We start from the raw sequence: 25878 nt of genomic DNA, 5'->3' as shown, positions 1-25878 counted from the left end.
GTCGTTTTCTTGACGAAAAAAAGCCTTACTATAATATGTCGTTTTTTGACGAAAAAAAGGCTTACTATACTTTGTCGTTTTTTGACTTAAAAAAAGCCTTACTATACTATGTCGTTTTTGACGAAAAAAAGGCTTACTATACTATGTCGTTTTTTGACGAAAAAAGCCTTACTATACTTTGTCGTTTTTTGACGAAAAAAAGCCTTATTATACTATGTCGTTTTTTGACGAAAAAAAGCCTTACTATACTATGTCGTTTTTTGACTAAAAAAGGCCTTACTATACTATGTCGTTTTTTTTTTACGAAAAAAAGCCTTACTATACTGTCGTTTTTTTTTACGAAAAAAAGCCTTACTATACTATGTCGTTTTTTGACGAAAAAAAAAGCCTTACTATACTATGTCGTTTTTTAACGAAAAAAAGCCTTACTATACTATGTCGTTTTTTGACTTAAAAAAAGCCCTACTATACTATGTCGTTTTTTGACTAAAAAAAGCCTTACTATACTATGTCGTTTTTTGACTAAAAAAAGCCTTACTATACTATGTCGTTTTTTGACGAAAAAAAGCCTTATTATACTATGTCGTTTTTTGACGAAAAAAGCCTTACTATACTTTGTCGTTTTTTGACTAAAAAAAGCCTTACTATACTATGTCGTTTTTGACAAAAAAAAGCCTTACTATAATATGTCGTTTTTTGACGAAAAAAAGCCTTACTATACTATGTCGTTTTTTGACGAAGAAAAGCCTTACTATACTTTGTCATTTTTTGACGAAAAAAAGCCTTATTATACTGTCGTTTTTTGACGAAAAAAAGCCTTACTATACTATGTCGTTTTTTGACTAAAAAAGGCCTTACTATACTATGTCGTTTTTTTACGAAAAAAAGCCTTACTATACTATGTCGTTTTTTGACTAAAAAAGGCCTTACTATACTATGTCGTTTTTTGACGAAAAAAAGCCTTACTATACTATGTCGTTTTTTGACTTAAAAAAAGCCCTACTATACTATGTCGTTTTTTGACTTAAAAAAAGCCCTACTATACTTTGTCGTTTTTTGACGAAAAAAAGCCTTACTATACTATGTCGTTTTTTGACTAAAAAAGGCCTTACTATACTATGTCGTTTTTTTTTTACGAAAAAAAGCCTTACTATACTGTCGTTTTTTTTTACGAAAAAAAGCCTTACTATACTATGTCGTTTTTTGACGAAAAAAAAAGCCTTACTATACTATGTCGTTTTTTAACGAAAAAAAGCCTTACTATACTATGTCGTTTTTTGACTTAAAAAAAGCCCTACTATACTATGTCGTTTTTTGACTAAAAAAAGCCTTACTATACTATGTCGTTTTTTGACTAAAAAAAGCCTTACTATACTATGTCGTTTTTTGACGAAAAAAAGCCTTATTATACTATGTCGTTTTTTGACGAAAAAAGCCTTACTATACTTTGTCGTTTTTTGACTAAAAAAAGCCTTACTATACTATGTCGTTTTTGACAAAAAAAAGCCTTACTATAATATGTCGTTTTTTGACGAAAAAAAGCCTTACTATACTATGTCGTTTTTTGACGAAGAAAAGCCTTACTATACTTTGTCATTTTTTGACGAAAAAAAGCCTTATTATACTGTCGTTTTTTGACGAAAAAAAGCCTTACTATACTATGTCGTTTTTTGACTAAAAAAGGCCTTACTATACTATGTCGTTTTTTTACGAAAAAAAGCCTTACTATACTATGTCGTTTTTTGACTAAAAAAGGCCTTACTATACTATGTCGTTTTTTGACGAAAAAAAGCCTTACTATACTATGTCGTTTTTTGACTTAAAAAAAGCCCTACTATACTATGTCGTTTTTTGACTAAAAAAAGCCTTACTATACTATGTCGTTTTTTGACTAAAAAAAGCCTTACTATACTATGTCGTTTTTTGACGAAAAAAAGCCTTATTATACTATGTCGTTTTTTGACGAAAAAAAGCCTTACTATACTATGTCGTTTTTTGACGAAAAAAGCCTTACTATACTATGTCGTTTTTTGACTTAAAAAAAGCCCTACTATACTTTGTCGTTTTTTGACTTAAAAAAAGCCCTACTATACTTTGTCGTTTTTGACGAAAAAAAGGCTTACTATACTATGTCGTTTTTTGACGAAGAAAAGCCTTACTATACTTTGTCATTTTTAGACGAAAAAAAGCCTTATTATACTATGTCGTTTTTTGAGGAAAAAAAGCCTTACTATACTATGTCGTTTTTTGACGAAAAAAAGCCTTACTATACTATGTCAATTTTTGACGAAAAAAGCCTTACTATACTATGTCGTTTTTTTTACTTAAAAAAAGCCCTACTATACTATGTCGTTTTTTGACTAAAAAAAGCCTTACTATACTATGTGGTTTTCTGACTAAAAAAAGCCTTACTATACTATGTCGTTTTTTGACTAAAAAAAGCCTTACTATACTATGTCGTTTTTTGACGAAAAAAAGCCTTATTATACTATGTCGTTTTTTGACAAAAAAAAGCCTTACTATACTATGTCGTTTTTTGACGAAAAAAGCCTTACTATACTATGTCGTTTTTTGACTTAAAAAAAGCCCTACTATACTATGTCGTTTTTTGACTAAAAAAAGCCTTACTATACTATGTCGTTTTTTTGACTTAAAAAAAGCCCTACTATACTATGTCGTTTTTTGACTAAAAAAAGCCTTACTATACTATGTGGTTTTCTGACTAAAAAAAGCCTTACTATACTATGTCGTTTTTTGACTAAAAAAAGCCTTACTATACTATGTCGTTTTTTGACTAAAAAAAGCCTTACTATACTATGTCGTTTTTTGACGAAAAAAGCCTTATTATACTATGTCGTTTTTTGACGAAAAAAAGCCTTACTATACTATGTCGTTTTTTGACGAAAAAAGCCTTACTATACTATGTCGTTTTTTGACTTAAAAAAAGCCCTACTATACTTTGTCGTTTTTTGACTTAAAAAAAGCCTTACTATACTATGTCGTTTTTGACGAAAAAAAGGCTTACTATACTATGTCGTTTTTTGACGAAGAAAAGCCTTACTATACTTTGTCATTTTTTGACGAAAAAAAGCCTTATTATACTATGTCGTTTTTTGACGAAAAAAAGCCTTACTATACTATGTCGTTTTTTGACTAAAAAAGGCCTTACTATACTATGTCGTTTTTTTACGAAAAAAAGCCTTACTATACTATGTCGTTTTTTGACGAAAAAAAGCCTTACTATACTATGTCGTTTTTTGACGAAAAAAAGCCTTACTATACTATGTCAATTTTTGACGAAAAAAGCCTTACTATACTATGTCGTTTTTTTGACTTAAAAAAAGCCCTACTATACTATGTCGTTTTTTGACTAAAAAAAGCCTTACTATACTATGTGGTTTTCTGACTAAAAAAAGCCTTACTATACTATGTCGTTTTTTGACTAAAAAAAGCCTTACTATACGATGTCGTTTTTTGACGAAAAAAAGCCTCATTATACTATGTCGTTTTTTGACAAAAAAAAGCCTTACTATACTATGTCGTTTTTTGACGAAAAAAGCCTTACTATACTATGTCGTTTTTTGACTTAAAAAAAGCCCTACTATACTATGTCGTTTTTTGACTAAAAAAAGCCTTACTATACTATGTCGTTTTTTTACTAAAAAAAGCCTTACTATGCTATGTCGTTTTTTGACGAAGAAAAGCCTTACTATAATATGTCGTTTTTTTACGAAAAAAAGCCTGACTATACTATGTCGTTTTTTGACGAAAAAAAGCCTTACTATACTATGTCGTTTTTTGACGAAAAAAAGCCTTACTATACTATGTCAATTTTTGACGAAAAAAGCCTTACTATACTATGTCGTTTTTTTGACTTAAAAAAAGCCCTACTATACTATGTCGTTTTTTGACTAAAAAAAGCCTTACTATACTATGTCGTTTTCTGACTAAAAAGAGCCTTACTATACTATGTCGTTTTTTGACTAAAAAAAGCCTTACTATACTATGTCGTTTTTTGACGAAAAAAAGCCTTATTATACTATGTCGTTTTTTGACGAAAAAAAGCCTTACTATACTATGTCGTTTTTTGACGAAAAAAGCCTTACTATACTATGTCGTTTTTTGACTTAAAAAAAGCCCTACTATACTATGTCGTTTTTTGACTAAAAAAAGCCTTACTATACTATGTCGTTTTTTGACTAAAAAAAGCCTTACTATACTATGTCGTTTTTTGACGAAGAAAAGCCTTACTATAATATGTCGTTTTTTGACGAAAAAAAGCCTTACTATACCATGTCGTTTTTAAAGAAAAAAGCCTTACTATACTATGTCGTTTTTTGACGAAAAAAAAGCCTTACTATACCATGTCGTTTTTTGACTTAAAAAAAGCCTTACTATAATATGTCGTGTGTGTTTTACTTTCTGTAAAAAAATGCATTACGTGTTCCTTCAACTCATTTTCCGCCATTGACGCGTCATACTTAACTAATGGAAAGTCAATTAGTAGGAAACTAACGTTCCCAAAAAAAATGCAATTTGGAGCTGCAAACGACATTCTGCCATTTCCTCAATTCTTCCTTCCCTGAAGTCTTTTATTTGAGACTGGAAAAAAAAGTTAAAGGAAACCTTGAGTTCGCGCCGGCTGCCGCCAGCCAACGCTTTGAAATTGCGGCTGTGTGATGTCGTTAGTCGTCTTTCTCGACTGGATTGTTTGATGGCTGCCGCTTGCCATCATTTCTTAGCGGGGAAATGATGGAAGAAAACAGTAGAAGCGCACTTCTTGCCATTTAATCAACTTTTCTATGAGTAACTACGGCAGAAAAATAGATACCTGTGGCTTTATTCTTAATGAGATACAGTGCGAATCTTTGTTCTACTTTTGTCAGTTCCATTTTTTTTTCCAGAAAGGATAACAAAGAGTCATTTTAGGTTTCTAGCTTCTTTCATTGCTCCAGTTCTCTAAGTAAACTAGCGGTGTAGTCTGCAAGAAGAAAAAAAAACAATATATAAACCACAGTGGAGCAGTGAGCGCTCGTGGGACGGCCATTTTTTTTCCTTGATCAGAAACCAAGATTAAACTTACGTTAAAGTAACAGTAAAATTGAGAAAAAGGCCTAAAACGGGATCTGTGAAAATAAAATAAAAATCAGATAAAAGTATTAATCGTAGGCTCAGCTAAACTATCACAAAAAAGTGCGCCTTATAGACCGTAAAATACGCCATTCTTACTGCATTGACGTTGACATGGAAAAGGGAATGACTGCAAATATTTGATACATAAATGTTATTCCAATTGTAATGTCTGTATATATAATTTAAGACAAAGATCTACCGCAAAGTTTGAACCTTAAACAATGGAACAGCATTTTAAAAACTTGATTTGGGATTTTTTACTCTTCAAATAGCACATGCTAAGTACATTAGGAAAGTGCTGAGTGCGGTTTCTGGGTTGTTGTCAACAAAGCCATGAAATCAGGTGCAATTAACTGACTAATATGTTATCATTGTACAGTAAATGGTTTTGTCTTCAACTCTTGTTACCGCAAGTAGTTGTACAGCACTCCAGTGATTATTCCGGGATGCCTTCAATATCACAGCCTTTTATTATTCCCATCCAGCCAGTGTTTATTCATATTTTCATTATATCGTCATCATTCAGATGTTTAGTCTAGTTTAATCGTATAATTTGTTTATTGTCGGAACGTTCATTTGATTTAGCGCCGAACAGTTTTTTGCTAATTGTCTTCAATACAGTACAACTACAAAGTGTTTTTTTTACGCCGTCTTGGTTTTTTGCAAAGAAATCCAACATGTAATACTTGGCCACGTTTATGAAAATAAACATGTCTGGTGCTTTTCCAAATTAAGCAGGAATCTCCGTCACCAAAGCCAATACATGCACATGTTTTTCATTGTTTGCTAGATTTTTTAAGGGGAGGTTTTCAAGGCCTTTTTTTGCAAAAATGCAGGTTGTCAAATTGATTTGTGTCTCAATTTACAATAAAAAAAAAATTCGAGGATTTTTTTACTTCAGGGTGAAGATGTCAAACGTCAACATGGCTCAAATCTGGTCATAAAAACGGAAATTTATGCAATAGTGAATGAGAACCAAAAATGTAGTCTTTAGGATTGATTTATTAGATATGTTGCTTTTGCTAAAGTTGCTTCATGTTTATTTTTTTGAAGAAATTCATCCTTTAACAGATGAATTGAAATAACTATTTGGTTTTTTCTCATCCATATGTATTTTAAGTGATTCAATATATATATATATGATAAAATAAGACAAGAAATATGTAAAATACATTTTAAATTACCACAAACAAATGTTTTTCTCATTACAAGCCATGCTTATTTAATTTAAAAAGTCGATTAGTACATTTTATCTTAAAGACAAGCCATTTTTTTAAATTATTTCAATACAGCGATGAATAATAAATGGATTGTTTTGAATTGAGACGTTTAAGTCATAAAAGTGTACGACGGGAACAGTTTCTGCCAAGAAATGGGATGATTTATCTCCAAATTTGAATGCATCAAATTCCAGACCTGGATGCTTTTCAACTTTCAATATAACAGTAAAAAAAATGAATCTATAGTAAGGTATTTATCAATATCAAGTTCCAAGCAAATGCCAGCCTGACTGTTCCCCCATTAGCCCAAAAATCTTAACAATTTTATACAACTGTGCTTTTACTTAGTGTCACCTGAGATGTATTTTCCCTTTCACTTTACTTTGCTTATGATATTAGTTATTCCACACTATTCCAATGTTTGACGTTGCTCTTTGTTAAAGCAGCATTTCGAATTTGACAGCACTAAAAAAACTATACAGGTTTCTTTCTCGCAACTCAAACAAGCCGTCTCTGTTGTACATCCATTTTCTTAACCGCCATCTTGGCAAGAGCCAATATACCTTCCACACTAGCCACCAACTCCAAACACATTTGTGGTATAAAAAAAAAAAAACTATAAAAACGGGATTTCTAACTACTTAGTTTAAACTTATTCAAACATCGACTCAATGGATGCATTGGCCGAAAGATTACTCCTTGATTTTATCTTCCGTGGCTCATTTATTTTAATAATCTGCATCTTCCTGAGGTTAGTTTTGATCTCTTGGGTCGTGTATTAATCGAGAAGGAAAATGTTATCCCAGTTAAAAAGAACATTTGACAGTGAGGAGCAACAGAAGACATGCCAGAGCTTTAAAACAGCTTGTGATGTTAAGCTGCACTGTGGAAAGTTAAAACCCTCTCAAAAGCCGAGCTGCCATCAAGTGAACAATAACAGGCTTTATGTTTTGCTTCCGCAATTACATTTTTGAATAACCAATGCATTTACTTTTTTACATTTCTCTTTGCTTTTCAGTTCATCTAAGCAGGCCACCAGGAAAGCCTTTTCTGTGTCGCAGTCCAAGCCATGCCAAGCAACAAGAAAGGCTTTAAAATGCGTGTAATAATGCAAGATGTGCTCTCATGAGTATCAGCATTTGGCTTTTGACCGGTGGAAGTCGTGCGAAGGGGCCGACAAGCATTTGTTTTGGCTTACGCTTGCTTTGATTTCTACACCAGCTGTTTCTCAAAGTGCTGCAGTCAGGGAGTCTGTATCTATTGATCGTTACCTCCAACGAGAAGGTCATGTCTGGCCACGTTACTTGGATTTCTCATTGAATGAATGGTTATGACAAAAAAAATCAGACGTTTGCATAAGTGAATAGTTGTACTGGTCAGACATTGAAGGCCTTTGTAGTGGGTTAACTCTGCCCGCAAATATGTATTTTTGATATTTTTAGCAAATATAGTTTGGTAGCTCTATGTGGAGTTTGGATGTTCTTCCCGGGCCTGCGTGGGTTTCATCCAGGTACTTCAGTTTCCTCACACATTCCAAAAAACATGCATGGTAGGCTGATTGGACACTCTAAATTGCCCCTAGGTATGGGTGTGAGTGTGCTCCAGCACCCCCTGCGACCTTAATGAGGATAATGCTGTTCAAATAATGAGATGAGTTTGGTAGCTCTGGCTAATCCACTCTATCACTGGTCAATCATAGTTTGTGAAAGTGATGATCTACCACGGAGTCGTAACTATCACAGTAGACTGGTTCTGGTAAAAGATGAGTTAGGACAAACATTGCAAGTAGCCTTAGTTATATTTTATTTACAATAAAGTCAATAAAACAGACTACGAGATAACATAGGGGAAGCACGAGATATTAAAGTGCCACCCTCAAATAAACACGGTTAAACCCCCTCCCAGACAGGTGTCCAAATGAACACCCACAAAATACAGGAAATAAGACCGAAGGGTGCCACTGTTAAACTGATGTAATAAAATCTAGACAGGGGAATAACTGTGTCTAAATGCACAAACTATATGTATACCCCAGGGTGTCTAAACTTATCTCAAGTCCCCCTATGCCACCCAAAATCATTAACAACACATACAAAATATAACAGGGAGTAACATACTCACAAGCCTGCAACTCAGCACGGCATCAAGGCATCAACTGAACAGGGTTTAAAAAAGGGCAGGAAGTCAATCTTGATTGAAGGAGGGATGATTGGGGAATTAGACCCAGCTGTGTTGGCCTGGGCAGGGCTCTGTCACAGGGGCGGAGCCACAGGTGCAGATACCTGTAAAGCAGGCATGTCCAAAGTCCGGCCCGCGGGCCAATTAAGGCCCGTGGACGAATTTTTACCGGCCCACGGCCTCTATCATGAAATCAATAATACACGGCCCGCCAGCACTGTTGACCACAGTATAAAATAAATGTGTACAAAAAGCTATTTTTCACTTCACCAGAAGATGGCAGTAGCCCTGTGGCCGCACTCTGGCCGCCGTGACCCTTGCGTCATTGTTTCAGCCCAGCCCATTTCTAACATGTAAACAAAAAAAGGAAAGTTGACCGGGAGGGCCGCCGCATCCAGGAGAAGTGGAAATTTGAGTATTTTTTCACTGAAATACGAAACAACTGTGTCTGCCTAATTTGCCAAGAGACTGTGGCTGTTTTCAAGGAATTGAACATTAAGAGGCACTACCAGACGAAACATGCTAGCTACGACAAGCTAACTGGGAACGAACGCGGTGAAAAAGTGAAGCAACTGGAAGCTGTTTTAACGGCACAGCAAAGCTTTTTCACAAGAGCCCGTGAGTCAAATGAAAATGCCACAAAGGCAAGCTACGAAGTGGCAACGCTAATTGCAAAGCACTGCAAACCTTTCAGTGACGGTGAATTTATTAAAGACTGTGTAATGAAAATGGTTGAGAAAATTTGTCCCGCGAAGAAGCAAGAGTTTGCCAATATTTGCCTGGCTCGTAATACTGTGGCACGGAGAATTGAAGACGTTTCATTAGAAATTAAGAGACAGTTAGAGGCAAAAGGAACTGAGTTTGACTTTTTCTCGTTAGCGTGCGATGAAGATCCCAGTATCACCCTTCACATTAGTGCAGGCAAGATATTTGTTAAGTCCTCTGAGTTGAATAAATTCTTAAATCTCAGTTCATTATTTTTTTTTTGTGATGGTCAAAATCACAGTTTGAATATGCAGTGATCATTGTTTTGTTTTCAGCACTGTTCCGACAGTGAGCATATAATAGTGAATAATATGTGATGTTTCACATGAACTTAGATATCCTTGATGGTTTTCTTATTTTTTTGTGGTTTGTGATTTCGGTAAAAACCTAAATGTAAAAAAAATGTAAAAGTAAAAGTATGCCATTTGTAATAAAAAAAAAATCCCAAAAAGTTAATTTGCATTTAATGTTAATGGTTCAAAGAATGTCAGGCTAAAAGTCGGCCCGCACACATTTTCACCTTACCAAATCTGGCCCTCTTTGCAAAAAGTTTGGACACCCCTGCTGTAAAGAAAAGAAAGAACACACCTCCTACATAGAGTGTGTCCAGGCTGCCAGCAGTAACACTACGGCTTGCGAGAAGCCTTGGTGTAGCCAACTTGACATTTGATTGGTTAAAGCAACAGTTTTATTGATGCTTATTTTGCTACAGGGCCTGCAGAACTGATTGTGAAGGCCTCCAGGCAGATTTTTGACCCTGGCAATAAATAAAATATGGGATTGGTTAAATTCTTAAATATGTACACACATACCGAGGAACAGCGCAACCATGTGGACAACAATGAAATGAATCTGACAGATCGTTTCATAAGTATTCATGGGCAAAATATAATTAAAATCAGTCTGTGATTCATATATTTTTAGCCCTGCAGGCCTTGATGGTTGCATACAATACAATGAAGCCTTTGTTGCATTTTAAAAGTTAAACTTTTAATGCAAGCAGATAGACTGGAATAAGGTGAGTTGATGTAAAGTACTAAGTAAAAAATGTTACTCAATATTTGGTCAAATTAGTGTACTAACACATACTGTTTTTATAGCATCAAGACCACATAAATCATGACCATTCTACAAAGGACAAACCACCTCGTTGAGTGCGGTAAGCGAGCCACCATCTTTTCCACATTCAATATGGCTGGGCAATATGGGCGTGGTTATGACGATTGTTTGACACAGCTGGATAAATTAGGGACGTGTGCAGTAGCTTGTCTTTTCCAACTGGCATTTCTATGCTGATGGTCGACTAGCAAGCACCTAAACGTGGTAAGGCGAAGAGCAATTTACTAGCCTAAGTGCGTTTTTATCACGCTACCGTGAGAGTTTTAAGGAACAAATTGAGTCTAAAAAAAAATTTGTCTCATAAAATAGAGCTTGTTGGACTGTTAATGAGCATTTAGGTCATATCTCTCTAATGACTCCCAAAGGAATGCAGTTTATTTTTTTTTAATTAACTGCACAAGTGTTTACGTCTCAGTTCCCCTGGGCTCTTGATGAACCGCCGTTGCTCTTGGCTGCTTTTCAGATTAGTTCAGCTTGGAAAGTTTATGTTATTATTGGGATTGGAAATGCTCCATTTTCTTATTAACACTTTTCAAGTGTTAGGTTATGCCATTCATTAAAGTTGGTTTTTAATATACAGCAACAATGTTGAAACATGTTAAATTATCGCCGCTGTTTGTAAGAATCATGCTGAAGGTTGTCTAAAAGCGAATAGTATCTGTAAAAGAAAGCAAAGTTTAAATTAATAATATAAGAAATGAAATAACCTGTAAAAAATGAGCATAGATGTTAAAGTTAACTGTTGAATTCATTTTTTTGTTGCTAAACAAACACAAAAAGTACCTGTGGGACCTTAAAGCAAGTTGTAAACAAATTCTATACGCCATATTAAAGATATTTTATTATGTTGAAACAGAATCCACAAGACTCTGACATGTGAATAGTTGAATTATGACTTAACTGTTGTTCCCCAAAAAATAGTTTTTACACAATTAATGGCCTCTTCTTTTGTAGACCACCTCTCATAAATGCATTTGAGCAAAGTAAAACCTGGGAAAAAATGTACAGTTAACAAAAAGTGCGAGGCATTAATGTTCTCATTGACCAATATAACACCATTGAATAAAAATGCAATATTAACCAAGTTTTGCAAGGTGAAATATTAGGGAAAAAATCAGGTCATAGAATTAAAAAGTTGGATAAAGCTCATTTGGTATGGACAAATGTCTCAGAATCTCAGCTAACCAAGTGGTGTATCCATGTGCAACATTGAGAAAAATGTCTTAAAATGTCTTTGGCTAAATCAAGGTTGTATAGTCGGTGTCTTTTGATTTTCTTCTTTTGAAGAGAAAGGGCTCAGTGTCTGCATCTTTGAGAGACCTTTTTTGGGGAAGCATTTTTTTACATGATTTGGTGCCACCAACATAAACAGGTTGCTTTTGATTTATAAAAAAAATCATAAAAGAAAGGACACCACAAAATACACCTACCTATAAAACTTACATTCTCAAAAGGCAAATAGCACTTTCAGGCATAAAATGTGACCAAAACTTTTAGATACATGCCAGGTACTGCTTTTCATATAGTCACAAAATGGATGTCTGTCTCTCAGGAGGAACTGTTTGTCTGAATTTGGTGAATTCCACAGTAGAGAGGAGGGAGTTTCCTTCATCAGAATGGTAGCTTTTATTTCCACAACAAGAGTAGCCTTGAGTGAAGATCTAGAAATGACATTGGCAAAAGACTTTTAGTTATTCTATTCATGAAACATTCAATTTCATTGGTGTCAAACTGAAATATAAGGGTGAACTTATGCTTGTTAGTCCTTTAAAAACTATTAAAATTAAATAAATTTACTGGTGTGGCCTATGTTAGATCTAATTGGTATGAATCTGAAACAAATGAGTTCTCTGGAGGGACTCAAACCCGCAACCTTAGAATGACTTCACCTATCAGATTCTTAGAAGTCCAACACACTGTCCATTGCACCATAGAGCCACTCATTTTCTTTCAAATATATCAACTATTATCAAAGTAATTGTTGATTCTTTCAGAATAAGTCGACTCTGGTGGGACTCGAACCCACAACCTTTGAATGACTTCATTGTCACATTCTTAGAAGTCCAACGCGCTGTCCATTGCGCCACAGAGCCACTTAATTTCCTTCAAATATATGAATTATTATAAAAGTAATTGTCAATTCTTTCAGAATAAGATGACTCTGGTGGGACTCGAACCCACAACCTTTGAATGACTTCACTTGTCACATTCTTAGAAGTCCAACGCGCTGTCCATTGCGCCACAGAGCCACTCTTATTCTCACAAATATATCAATTATTATCAAAGTAATTGTCGATTCTTTCAGAATAAATCAACTCTGGTGGGACTCGAACCCACAACCTTTGAATGACTACACGTATCACACTCTTAGAAGTCCAACGCGCTGTCCATTGCGCCACAGAGCCACTTACTTTATTTCCAATATATCAATTATTATCAAAGTTATTGTCGATTCTTTCAGAATAAGACGACTCTGGTGGGACTCGAACCCACAACCTTTGAATGACTTCACTAGTCAGATTCTTAGAAGTCCAATGCGCTGTCCATTGCGCCACAGAGCCGCTCCTACTCTCTCAAATATATCAATTATTATCAAAGTTATTGTCGATTCTTTCAGAATAAGACGACTCTGGTGGGACTCGAACCCACAACCTTTGAATGACCACACGTGTCATATTCTTAGAAGTCCAACGCGCTGTCCATTGCGCCACAGAGCCACTCCTATTCTCTCAAATATATCAATTATTATCAAAGAAATTGTCAATTCTTTCAGAATAATAAGACAACTCTGGTGGGACTCGAACCCACAACCTTTGAATGACTTCACTTGTCACATTCTTAGAAGTCCAATGCGCTGTCCTTTGCGCCACAGAGCCACTCCTATTCTCTCAAATATATCAATTATTATCAAAGTAATTGTCGATTCTTTCAGAATAATACAGCTCCGGTGGGACTCGAACCCACAACCTTTGAATGACTACACGTGTCACATTCTAAGAAGTCCAACGCGCTGTCCATTGCGCCACAGAGCCACTTACTATATTACCAATATATCAATTATTATCAAAGAAATTGTCGATTCTTTCAGAATAAGACGACTCTGGTGGGACTCGAACCCACAACCTTTGAATGACTTCACTAGTCACCTTCTTAGAAGTCCAACACGCTGTCCATTGCGCCACAGAGCCACATCTGTTCATTCATATATAGAATTGTCAATTAATTAGTACCCCCAGTTGTTAGTCAACGGTAATTAGAAGGAAAACATATCTACAATGTTACAATTACTTGTTTTGTTTTGTTTGTTTTTCCAACATACCTCAGGAAGCTTTTATTGGCGTTGTTGTGTGCGCGTGACCGTCCTTCTCCTGTTGCTTGTAGTGACAACCCTTCGACCCTGGGTCCTGCCCTGTTGCTCGGAGGGATACGCCACCACCCGAGTGGATGACCTCTGCATCTGCATGCCTTCATTCTCCCTCATGTCCCTCGCCATTTGTGACAGCGTCAATCCCGGGTTAGTCTGCAATCTCTGGAAGAGGCTTTCACGGTTAATTTTCCTCTCCGGACAGCTGAAGGTCAAAGCCACTCCCGAATCTGATTTCATTTCCCTGGAGAAACCGTCCGAGGTACCGTCGAAACAGCGTCCGATGGCGATTTCCTTCGCCAACCTGGGATTCTGATCTGTGACCGTATATATGCCGTAATTGTGTCCCAGAGGGTCAACTGGTGCTAGCATGGTAAAAGCATGTGATTCGTTGTTTTGTGCAACTGGAGGGTGTTTGGTGAGGTACTCCTGCAGAAGGTTGTTGGTTGCAATTCTGCGACAATTCCCTTGCGGGAGAATCGAGATGAGAGATTTATCCACTTCGGCTTGGTCGAACAACATACCGCTGCATTTAAACTCGACGCAAGCCGCCGAAGTGTTAGCCTCTCGCATATCTCGAGTACTGCGGATATCACGGATGCCATAAAGCATGCCTTTGGTCTCCGGGTGTGATCCCCCAAGGTTTCTGGACCTGACCATGACTTCTTTTTGTCCATGGACCTTCACCTTAATGAAACACGCCCTAAACTCTTGAGGGTTAGGCCACCACGAGAGGTAGTCACCTGTCCAAGTTGTCAGATCAGTCTCCTCAAAGGGCACAACGTTGTATTCGTACTTGTCTTTCTCTACTCTGAAGAATCTAAAGTGATTCGCGTCAACCGGAGCATTCTCGCAAGCAAGTAAATTCTGGTAAGGGTAGATAGGCCCGTTGGTTTCATCCAGATTATTTTGGTTAGGCTTTGCTAAATTGATTTTGAAAGCTGTTTTCTTCAGAGCTGGATCATCGTGGTCTGAGCGCTGGTAGTCAATTTTATCCAGATATGGCTGAGACACTCCAATGATGTTTGGGTTCATTTTTGGCGAAGAAGGAGCTGCTTCGAGTTCCTCACCACCCATCATGGCCGTTACGTACGCTGTATAAGCATCGGGCCTTTGGGCATCGCAAAAGGCGGGTAAACAGGCCCCGTTTGAGCCGGTTATGACGCTGTCAAATCGTCCCCACGCTCTCGGGTTGGAGGAATAACCCGGTTTGGGTTCCAGGTTGATTAAACTGATCACGACGCCTTCCAACTGCTCAACAGAAAGGAACTTTTCACTCATGTAGGCACGAACTTTGACATAACAACGTCGATTTTCCGGCACGTCCAAATTAAAGAGTCTTCGTTCTCTAATCTCCATGTTGCCAATGAGGAAGGTACGTTCCTCACGCTTGCTTCGTCCATGTCCACCTGTTGTTGTGGTAGTAGAGAAGTCACCTTCCTCTTCCCAGACTCCAGTGTCAGGATTTAAAGACCATAATTTCATTTTTGGAATATGTTCTTGCATTTTGACATGCTGTGTGTCCAGAAGAACCTGAACTGCTCCGGCCCCTAGAACCTCCTTGTTACTATCGTCACGGAAATCGACGGAGAACATGCCATAGGTCCTCAAAGGGAGCATATCCCCTTCAGTATCCACAAAATTAAGGTCACCAGGGGTCGCAGGTGCCGTAGTGATATTTCTCGGGTCTATAAACGTGACGCTGGCTTTTACAGTTCCCTCATAAACTTCTCCATTGTCTCTATGGAAGGAATTAGCTGGAATAACCAACTGTCCAATTGGGTCTTCACCTATCATTTCGCCCAAGTTAATCGCATTGGTTTCACTGGCCTCGATATCAATGGGAGCCTGTTTCCTCATCACTTTCACATCGTGGTAGATGGATCCACTTTTTTTGTCCAAAATGAACACCTTGGGGGTGTCAATGAACTTCTCAGTAGGGTCAACAAAATTCACTACCAGTCTTTGGGTGTCAGGAGTAACTTGAATGGTGAAACCGCCCTGGTATCCAGTAGTACCCACTCTTTCCTTGCCAATGTAAACATGGCCGAATCGTAGTGGCTCGCCGTCGTCGGCGGTGACTACTCTTCCACGCACCAGTACGGTCGGCTGTACACATTTCTGACAGCTGCATTGGGATACAGCTCGTAATGGAAGGCTGTAGCTCCCACAGTCGATTGTTCGAGTTTCCATGGTTTGGGCACCGCAACAAAAACCGGCTTCATCCCTGCAGCGCATGTCAAAGTCCAGAGAGCCGGCGCATTTGTTATGAGGGCAGCGGCCAGCGTTGTAAAACTTGGAGTTGGTCCCGGGTTGGACGCAATCCAGCGGTAGTCTGATCAGATGTGCTTCAGGAGTGGAATTGCATGCTGGAGCGCCTTTTGCTGTGAATTAGTGATAAAGCAGAATGAGTTATTATCAAATGATACATAAAAAATGATCAATTGGCTCAATGTTAAAGATGACTACTTGTTCTTTAGTATACATACAAATATTATTGGCCAAAAATGTCGAAATCTATGGTTGAAAGTATTGCTAAGAAGCAAGCATACTTAATATTAATAATTATTTGTGGGTTGCCATCAATGACAGAAAAGTGAGTTACAAAAAAAAATGAAATTAAATGGCCAAGAATCACGATTCTAATCTAAAGAAGAACCAAGATAATACATCATTGACTAATGTGACTCATACTAGCTTCACTTTTTAAAATACGTAGTGCCTAAAATGAAAGAAAAACATCTTGAACTTCAGCCAGACTCAGTGATTGTTTTCCCATGAATGAAATAGTCTCTTAAATGTCCCTCCCGTCCTTCTTTCGTTTTCTCAGACGTCTGCTTTTTTTTTTTTAGTCCACTTAATGCATGAACACAATTTGCAGATGAAAACTAAATCTTGAGGTCACTTTCCCAGTAATATTCCGTCTCTAAAGACCTGCAATGAATTGCGCTTTTGCTTGATCTTATAAAGGATTTAGAAGACATTTGTGGAGTCAGACAGATTGTCAAGTTTATAGCACCACCGCGCATTGACTTAAAAAGAAAGTATTATCTGTTAGATGTTGGTTTTGGCTAGCTTTATATGTTGGGGAAAAAAAACACAGTAATTCAGGCATGATCGATATCCAAGACTTACCGATGATGGTGAGGGATGCTGGGGAGGATTTAATGCTGCCTGCAGAGCTGCTGGTTTTGCAATAATACAATCCAGCTTGCTCTAACTTCAGATCTTTTAGGACAAGTTCTTCTTGGTACTTGTATACTTTTCTATCAAGTAGAGTGCCATTGTGGTACCTTGAGCATCCATAATGGCAAAAGAAGTGAAAAAAAACAATCAGGTACTTTGTAAAAATTGACTAAAATGGCCACCAAGGTCCCGTATTTTCACAACTATAAGGCGCACCCTCAATGAATGACATTTTTCCATATATAAGGCGCACTGTATTATAAGGCGCACTGTCTATTTTGGAGAAAATTTAAGACTTTTAAGTGTGCCTAATAGTCGTGAAAATACGGTAATTGCTATTGACTTCCAGGTATGAAGCACTCACTACTTTACAGTCACCTCTAGAGCCAGCCATTGTTGATGTTTTGGATTTTTTTTGTATAAAATCTTGCAGTGGAGGAGGAGCTATATGATGGAAGATTTTGTAAACTAAGATGGCTGATCTGCATATTTAACAGTATTGTTTCAGTTCAGGCGTTTGTGTTTTTTTAATATCAGACAGTGGTGGTTTTTGGTTTTCTGTTTTTTCCATATATAAGGCGCACTGGATGATAAGGCGCACTGTCTATTTTGGAGAAAATTTAAGACTCTTAAGTGCACCTTATAGGCGTGAAAATACGGTACTTGTTTTCATCTCACCAGTAGTATTTATCAGGTGTTGGGGATCCCGTTGCCTTGCAACACAGTAGTACACGGCCACCTTCATAACGTACTTTGTCCTCAGGGTGTTTCACAATATAGGGTTTCTCTGTGGGAAAAAATGGAGGAGCAAAGTGTGAAAGGCTGCTTTGAGAGCTCGTAACATTCACTTATATTGCCTATGATTCACACATTGGCTCGTATGCTTTTGGAGAAGAAAAAAACAAACTACTTAGGGGAATTTGGGCGTTAAAAGTCAGCACAACAAGGTTGACGTTTATTTAGCTTTTTTTTAGTTGTTCCCATGCAACCAAATAAGTGCTCCTGTGAACTTTAAAAAAAGAGAAATTCTACTTGATGTGTTAACTTGTTTCCTGAGAGCTATTAAAGTATTTTGGAGAAACAATAGTACACAAGGGGAGAAAAAAATATGGCTTCATGTTTTAAGCTATAATTGGTGTTTAATGTGGTAATAATCTGGTTTTTATGAATGGTTTGACTTAAGTAGGAAGGGTTTTCGCACCATTTTTTCACATTCCTACACACCCAATCAAAAATTTTAACCACGACATGATAGGATATCCATTTTTCGGCTGACCAATCCCTTTGTATTTGTTCAAAAACCTCCTGATTTAATATTATAAATTCAAATCACTGTATACTCCTACTCACCAGCTGATCTGAGGACAGCAGACACCCAAGATTGTCCTGTTCCATTACTGATAGAGGAGACTGTGACAGGAGAAAACTTCTCCTTCCTGACAATGAGCAACGTAGCATTAGACGAGCAGATCCCCTGCAATCTGAAACGACCTTTAACATCTGTCCTGGCACGGATGACTTTAGGTCGCTCGGCAAAAGCCACTAAGGCCCCCGCTACAGGGACTCCTGTCACACTGTGAACATCCCCCTGCAAAATGTGTCCATCACACACACATCTGCTGCAGTCTTCGTCTGGGCGTCCCTTAGCGCAAACGCGTTGACATTTGACTGTCAAGACAAAGACGTAAGGTCAGAAAAGTCAGCCATTAATTCAAAAACTAGAAGCAAGCATCCTACCTACCGGGACATGAACTCTTGCCACATTTTTGAGTCTCAGCAGGGCGTCCAATGCACTGCACTGTCTCCGAAGTCCTCAAACAAGTCCTCCTTCGGATCCTACGACCGCCACCGCAGGTTGCAGAGCAAGACCCCCATCGACTCCAAGGGCCCCACTTTGCTAAGCACACACAAGAGCAAAAGATTAAAGAATTACCATTAAATAAAGGTAGCTATCTAGGATTCGGATTCAGAAATTGAAATAACCTGTACATGGAGGGGTAGAACACTCCCTTCTTTCGGAATGGTGGCCCTGGCAGGCCGGAACCAAGAGAAGAGGCATTGGTTGAGTGCTCATGCATTTTCTCTGGCGGACTTGGACACCCGCATCGTTGCAAACGGTCGTCGTGCATGGTCCCCACTCGCTCCATTTAGACCAGTAACTCTGCTCTGAAAAACGAAAAGTATAAGTAGTACAGTTACAAAAGAGCCAAAATGTCCAGTGGTATTTTAAACTATTATTATATATATACTATTATTATATTATATTTAAACTTTTAAGCCAGGGGGCCACATTAACTTTAAAAATTTGACAGATGGGCCAGGTCAGCACAAGATAGGATATATATAAAAAAGTGCATCCGTTAACAGTACATATGAAACATAAACAGAAAAAAAAGGACTAAAGTATTAACATACTCATCACTCATTATTAAAGTAAAAAGTATAAAGTACAAAGTCAAGTAAAAAGGAATGTATTAAGAAATATTAAAATGTCATTTTAAAAAAGATAGAAGGGCTGTAAAACACGAAAAACTAATAAGAGTGAACAGAGCTCCTGCCAATGGCTTCCGCTTGTCGGCGCCATTTTGGGGGAAAAAAAACACTATTTGGACAACATCGGCGGGCCAGATTAAAAGGCATAGTGGGCCGAATGTGGCCCGCGGGCCGTAGTTTGCCCATATCTGAACTAATACCACACAACTGGAAATTGGAAAAAAATAGTTGTAACTTGTATTTAATTAGGGTCTAAATCAAGTATTAGCAATGACCGCGGCTAGACAATTACCTGGTGGACACTGAAAGCGGACATGGTAGTTGGAGCAAGTACGTCCAGAGGGTTGCTCTTTATTGATGCACCAAAAGCCCTTCTCAAGACTAGAGTGGACTATTTCTCCCGTATCTGCCGCCGCCACCCAATCCGTAGTGCGAACTTCCATTGCCGTGGGCCTGGAGCAAATTCTCTCCCGGTAATAGAAGCGAATGGCCTCCAACCGTTCGTAGTCTCCATTTCCGCCAGGATGGTCAATGTTAAACCAAGATGTCCACTCTGTCAAACCTGCAGACAGTCAAAAGAATTCTAGGAATAAAGCTTACGGGAATGCGGTCACAGCATCTGCATGTCAAAAGCAAAGATGGATGTGGAGTTTCTATCAGACAAGATCTGCTCCTCTCATTTAAGAAATGACTGTAAAGCAGATGGGGATCATTCTTTGGCAGCTCACTTAGTCTAAAAGAATTGATTTGTAAATGGTTCTAATTGCTAAAATAATGATTTTTTTTTAGATCTATGTAATGAAAGAGATGACATTCCTGATTAAAACACTTAGGAATCCCAGCAAAAATATATGTTATTCAGTTAATAATGCCATATTTGTAAGTCTGTTGCATATTGAGCCCACATTTGTTTTCATATTTATTACTATTTAACAAAATCAATTCAGGACCATAATTTGGCTGGGACAAGCTCCAGCACCACCCACATTAGGATAAGTGGTATTATTCAAATTTCATTATGATTGTTGCAGTCATTTAATCTGCAAAGAAATTTGCTTACATTTACCCATGCCAGAATATCCTAAAAGAATCCATGGATTTTTATTCTTTTGATTATGAAGAAGATAAAACCATATTTATGACCAATTTATGAGGAAACCTAAGAAATTCCATCAGGTTGATATCTTTCAATTGGTCATTTTTGCAACATATTTTTCAATTATGCTTTCCTAATGATGTAATTTTTTTTGTTTACATGCAAGGACATATGTGGGAGCAATTTACTTCCAATGGAATCCTTTGTGCTGTGGGCAGTTTTTTGGCTTTTATAAAGGAATGTACCTGTTGTTCCTTTGTCTGTAAAACTGTTAGGTGTCTCTCTTCTTCTCCTTATTGATAAACTCTCTCTTATAAAGCCTGTAAAGAGAAAGAAATGAGTTTAGTTCTAAACACAACGCACTTTGGTCACGAACTTAAGACATCCTGGTATGAAAACTTGAATTGAAAGCTTTGTCGTCATTGTACAGATACATAGATATACATACTTTGTATATTGTACTTTGTACTAAATGTAAAAACCCCAAACGACTGCCTTGTGTGTGTGTTTCAGTTCCAAAAAGTGATGTGTCAGCAATGGCGAACAAGAACAGATTCCTTTTCGGTTGTGGCGAGGAATAACAAACACTATAAATGACTGGTCATTAGCAAAGCGTACACAATTGACTCGCTTAAGAAAGTAATGCTTTAGGCTGATATCCATTTTGAAACAATGCATCTTAGTTTTCTATGGAACTGACAACATCACATTTTTTGCAGTGGTTGCGATTCGTTATCATAGAATTACAAGAAGGCACACTTGTACTGTGTGGCTATAAATAGTTTGTTTTAAATGTTTAAATAAGTTGAACATTAGAGAATAAGATCTTTTGATTATTAGAGATTAATAGAAAATTGTAGCACACAGGAAGGTCAGACCCCCAACAGGGATTGATCCCTCGATCTCAGAACTGTGAGGCGAACGTACTAAACACTTTTACACACAATTATGATGTCAATCTTTAAAAAAATAAAATAAAACTACCTTCCAATTTGTGTGGATTTTCCCATATTATAAAATTAAAAACATTTTGAAAAAAAATGAAAAAATGTAGGAAATTTCTAAGAGTTTTATGAGCTTCATAAAGATTTTATTAATATTAAGAGTGGAAATTGAGATTAGCAAAGAACCCAATGTCTCCCAAATCTAACCTCAGCTATAAAAAACTTTTCTAGTTTTGGAGTAATATGTGAACACATTACATAGATTTTAGCATATGTGACATCACATGTCTTGACCTCCCAATCCAAAAACAAGTTATGATGTCCTGCCCATACGTCTTATTTTTTTGTACTCAAACAGCTCACGTGCGCTATTTCCATCTGCTTTTATGCTTCTAACACACTTTTTAAGTTTACCACCAACTTGTCACGTGTCAAAAACGGCATTTTGCCCAACTAAGTGACCCCTCATAAATTCACAACAATAATGTGGATACCAGTGCCTGATTAACAACCTTGTTCCACTCCTAGCATGCCACGCATTAAGATTCCTTTTTACATCGTAACCCATGACAACTATAGCTCATATTTTAAGGACTTCACCAACTGACATTCTTCACCTGCTGCATACATCATGTTGCCAATAAATATCAAGGTAACATGCGGAAAAGACCTTGATAGGTCTTTTGTCAGAGGGATACTATCTGGATCTTGTAAAATATACATGTATATTATGGGATGTACCCACGTATTTCCCTTCACATGTTGCGGAACGTGTTGTATTAGACCGCAAAGACTGCTGTGTCGAATAGTAGAAGTTGATGTAGACTGACAGGCTGTCTGTTTTTTAGTAAGTGCGGGCAACTTTGACGTGTGTATGTGAGAGAGAAAAAATGTGTGTGTGTGTGTGTGTGGGATGATGTGTTTGCCATGTCATATGGAAGCTGTTTTTACATCTGGCCGGATTCTTTGTCGAAATGTGCGTCGTCATTTTCCTTTCCTTCAAATGTCCAATTTTGGATTCCTAAAGCATCTGCGCCTCATTAAGACGAGCAATTTTGCCTCTGACATTAGCTAATGATGCGCATCAACCCCTTGATTTTCAAGTTTTGGTTCTTATAGTGTATAATAAAATATTTTCATCTTTGATGGCGTTCAAATATGATTAGGTGATTTTAAATTATCTACTATGTCCTTGCTTGAACTGATCTAAAAGGGCCAAAAACTGCCCATAGCGTAAAGGATTCCATTGGAAGTAAATTGTTCCCACATATGTCCTTGCATGTAAACAAAAAAAAATTACATCATTAGGAAAAGCATAACTGAAGAATATGCTCTAAAAAATGTCCAATTGAATGATATCAAACTGATGGAATTTCTTAGGTTTCCTTATAAATTGGTCATAAATATGGTTGAATCTTCATCATAATCAAAAGAATAAAAATCCATGGATTCTTTTAGGATATTTTGGCTTGGGTAAATGTAAGCAAATTTAAATTAAATGAGTGCAACAATCATGATGAAATTTGAATAATACAACTTATCCTAACGTGGGTGGTGCTGGAGCCTGTCCCAGCCAAATTATGGTTCTGAATTGATTTCGTTAAATAGTAAAAAAATGAAAAGAAATGTGGACTCAATATGCAATAGACTGTTTTTTTCCGTTCTAGCTTGATGTTGATAAAGGCAACATTTAAAAAAAAATATGAATTCCAATGGGAATTTATCTTTTAAATAAGAATAGACTAACATACTGAATAAACTGCACTAAATCTCTAAGACTGCAATGTATTTATGGCTTTTCAATATGGAAAATACGACAATTTTGAGGTTTAAATTTGGTCTTGCAACTAATTAAACATTAGGCTAAAGTTAAAACTATGTATTTTGGCATTTGTGTATTTTCAACATCATTAACAAATTGGCACTCCCTAAATAAAAGTCCAGTGCCGCACTACCGTTAAAAAAAAAAAAGACGACAATACACTTGCCACCCCAATAAATGGACAAATCTACATGAGTGAATAGTTAATAAAAACAGAAACCCATTTGTTTTGGTTCCTGCAACAGTGCCAGCTTCTCTTATTCTGTTGGAATCCATTAAAGTCAACATGTTGATATGCGGTTCTCAACTACCAGCTGGTTGTCACCCTCCATTTCCAGTAGGGTCTAATTACCAGGAGCATTAAGGCAAACTGCCTCTGGAAAGTGGCAAAGTGATGCCACAGTGCAAGCCGTGCAGAACAAGAAGCAAGGACTACTTTTAAATAGCCAAAGGTGTCGGAAAAGACAATGACGAAAAGCTATGAAAAAGGTAATGTTTTAACATGCATGGATGTTTGAACTGACTCTAGCTGTCCTTTTCATTCCATTCTCTCATTTCCCCCACAGTTGGAGCCAGCAGGTGAGAGAATGGGCTTCACTTAATGAGGACAGAAGGAACTACTGGCACATTGCAATAGTCAAATGAGGACAAATAAGGCCAACTTCATGGTCATTTTAATGTTAATGTCCTGTAAAGATGCCAATGCAATTTGAAGTTTGGATGGAGATGACATTTTAGCAACCAAGTACCTCTACTGTACTTATATGTAAAATATATATATATATATATATATATATATATATATATATATATATATATATATATATATATATATATATATATATATATATATATATATATATATATATATATATATATATATATATATATATATATATATATATATATATATATATATATATATAATTATTTATGGGGCCGAGTGGTTATAGCGTCGGCCTCATTGCTCTGGGGTCCTGTGTTTGAATCCAGGATGGTCTACCTGTGGAGTTTTTATGTTGTCCCTGAGCCTATGTGGGTTTTCTCTGGGTACCGAAATTTTCTCCCACATAAAAAAAATGAATGGTAGCCTGATTGAGCACTCTAAATTGCCCCTAGGTATGGGTGTGAATGGTTGTCCAACTCCTTGTGTGTGTATATATGTATATATGTGTGTATATGTGTATATATGTATATATGTGTGTATATGTGTATATATGTGTATATGTATAAATGTGTATATGTATAAATGTGTATACATGAGTATATATGTGTATATATGTATATATACTATATACATGTATATATACTACATATCTATACACATATATACACATATATAAATATATACATATACACATATATAAAATTATATCATATCATTGTTTAAGTACATAAAGAAATCTAAATATTTCCTTCATGTAAACACTTTGGACTTTATGTGCTATAGTAGGCAGTTGATCAAATTAGGCAATAAAAATGAAAACCTGAGACATAAGAAGGTCATAATAAGTTCTCAAAGTTTAGAAAAATAAAGATAAAAAGGTTTCTTTGCCCTGATTGATCACCTCCTCTTCTATCAGCACATGTTGCAGATTAGCCTGTCAGTTAAACGCGCTGGTGACATCATATCGGATCACACGAGCCGCGGCGGTGGTCCTTTGCAGTACCACGCATGCACACGTGCCTGTACTCTAAACACCAAGCATACCTTGTCTGATATTGTCCTATCTTGACAGACACTACTAACCTTGAACCAGAGTCACGGTGGCCAGGAAAGAGAGTAGGATGGCCGCCGTTTTTAATCCCGTCATCGTGCCTCTCTATCACCCGTTCAGGTGCGTGAGGTGTCGAGAGATGTCGTCGCCGCCGCCGATGCAGAAAGTTTTCTTGTCGGAGTCTGTAGGCCGGTGGTTTTTAAAAAGATGAAGCAATGTGGGCGCTCGCCAATCCGGCCCCTCGCTGCTCACTATTGGTCAGTCGGAAACAAAGTCCTCCGTAAGGTAGGGAAGGAGGGGAGAGACCTTCACCATGAAGAGGGGGGGGGGCCTGGAAGTGGATGCTGAAAAGAAAAAAAATTTCCAAAATTTTAACTCATTCGGCAGCCGGTGATGGCGACGGACGCCCAAACCGCAGAGCGTCTGACGGTGATCATTTACTTGCAAATATGCAATTAAAAATCTTCTTACATGAGGAAAATACGATTGGCAGCGTCCTCCAATTGGTTCTAGAAAAACTAATTTGTCGTTCCCATCGATATACCAAAATCCATCTGTGTAAACAGACTCAAACTATGGAACTCTCCAGAACTAAATTTTATAAATAAACCCACTTATCCTCGCGCCCGAAGCAATGTGGATTGTAAGTGATTGATTTACATGCCTATTTTGCTTATGCTATGTGAAGTCATGTTTATAGTAAATAAACATAGTCTCCATTTTCTGGTGTATTGTGCTAATTTGGCCTTATTGAAAAAAAGACATGGTTGTCATCAAATTACATTTAGCTTGACATTTTTAAGGGAAATGTTTAGAAATATTTGCAAACTGCGGTTGGCC

General features: G+C 37.1%; 1 protein-coding gene and 8 non-coding genes across 10 annotated transcripts; all 9 read right to left on the bottom strand.

Annotated features, from left to right (window-relative positions):
• Positions 1 to 12416: 12416 nt before the first annotated feature.
• On the bottom strand, positions 12417 to 12508 carry trnar-ucu (transfer RNA arginine (anticodon UCU)). The gene is given in 2 exon segments: positions 12417 to 12452; positions 12472 to 12508. It is a non-coding gene; the product is annotated as a tRNA-Arg (tRNA).
• A 63-nt stretch (positions 12509 to 12571) lies between these two features.
• Positions 12572 to 12664, bottom strand: trnar-ucu (transfer RNA arginine (anticodon UCU)). Its single transcript has 2 exons — positions 12628 to 12664; positions 12572 to 12607 (listed from the first exon to the last, which is right to left on the bottom strand). It is a non-coding gene; the product is annotated as a tRNA-Arg (tRNA).
• A 63-nt stretch (positions 12665 to 12727) lies between these two features.
• Positions 12728 to 12820, bottom strand: trnar-ucu (transfer RNA arginine (anticodon UCU)). The gene is made up of 2 exons: positions 12784 to 12820; positions 12728 to 12763 (listed from the first exon to the last, which is right to left on the bottom strand). It is a non-coding gene; the product is annotated as a tRNA-Arg (tRNA).
• A 63-nt stretch (positions 12821 to 12883) lies between these two features.
• Positions 12884 to 12976, bottom strand: trnar-ucu (transfer RNA arginine (anticodon UCU)). Its single transcript has 2 exons — positions 12940 to 12976; positions 12884 to 12919 (listed from the first exon to the last, which is right to left on the bottom strand). It is a non-coding gene; the product is annotated as a tRNA-Arg (tRNA).
• Positions 12977 to 13039: 63 nt separating this feature from the next.
• Positions 13040 to 13132, bottom strand: trnar-ucu (transfer RNA arginine (anticodon UCU)). The gene is made up of 2 exons: positions 13096 to 13132; positions 13040 to 13075 (listed from the first exon to the last, which is right to left on the bottom strand). It is a non-coding gene; the product is annotated as a tRNA-Arg (tRNA).
• Positions 13133 to 13198: 66 nt separating this feature from the next.
• Positions 13199 to 13291, bottom strand: trnar-ucu (transfer RNA arginine (anticodon UCU)). Its single transcript has 2 exons — positions 13255 to 13291; positions 13199 to 13234 (listed from the first exon to the last, which is right to left on the bottom strand). It is a non-coding gene; the product is annotated as a tRNA-Arg (tRNA).
• Positions 13292 to 13354: 63 nt separating this feature from the next.
• Positions 13355 to 13447, bottom strand: trnar-ucu (transfer RNA arginine (anticodon UCU)). Its single transcript has 2 exons — positions 13411 to 13447; positions 13355 to 13390 (listed from the first exon to the last, which is right to left on the bottom strand). It is a non-coding gene; the product is annotated as a tRNA-Arg (tRNA).
• A 63-nt stretch (positions 13448 to 13510) lies between these two features.
• On the bottom strand, positions 13511 to 13603 carry trnar-ucu (transfer RNA arginine (anticodon UCU)). Its single transcript has 2 exons — positions 13567 to 13603; positions 13511 to 13546 (listed from the first exon to the last, which is right to left on the bottom strand). It is a non-coding gene; the product is annotated as a tRNA-Arg (tRNA).
• Positions 13604 to 13740: 137 nt separating this feature from the next.
• Positions 13741 to 25350, bottom strand: cilp2 (cartilage intermediate layer protein 2). Of its 2 annotated transcripts, none has more exons than XM_077717366.1 (9): positions 25071 to 25350; positions 20800 to 20874; positions 19751 to 20020; positions 18955 to 19131; positions 18707 to 18862; positions 18316 to 18633; positions 17644 to 17752; positions 16915 to 17072; positions 13741 to 16163 (listed from the first exon to the last, which is right to left on the bottom strand). In XM_077717366.1, the coding sequence occupies exons 1-9, from the start codon at positions 25132 to 25134 to the stop codon at positions 13747 to 13749; spliced, it is 3744 nt and encodes a 1247-aa protein (XP_077573492.1). In that variant the 5' UTR covers positions 25135 to 25350; the 3' UTR covers positions 13741 to 13746. The 2 variants fall into 2 exon arrangements, with proteins under 2 accessions (XP_077573492.1, XP_077573491.1); XM_077717365.1 differs by having other exon boundaries at positions 18949 to 19131; positions 25071 to 25348.
• Between the last annotated feature and the right edge of the window lie 528 nt (positions 25351 to 25878).

This window comes from Stigmatopora nigra, chromosome 5, assembly GCF_051989575.1.
Source record: "Stigmatopora nigra isolate UIUO_SnigA chromosome 5, RoL_Snig_1.1, whole genome shotgun sequence".
Taxonomy (NCBI): domain Eukaryota; kingdom Metazoa; phylum Chordata; class Actinopteri; order Syngnathiformes; family Syngnathidae; genus Stigmatopora; species Stigmatopora nigra.
This window is presented reverse-complemented; position numbering and strand designations above follow the sequence as displayed.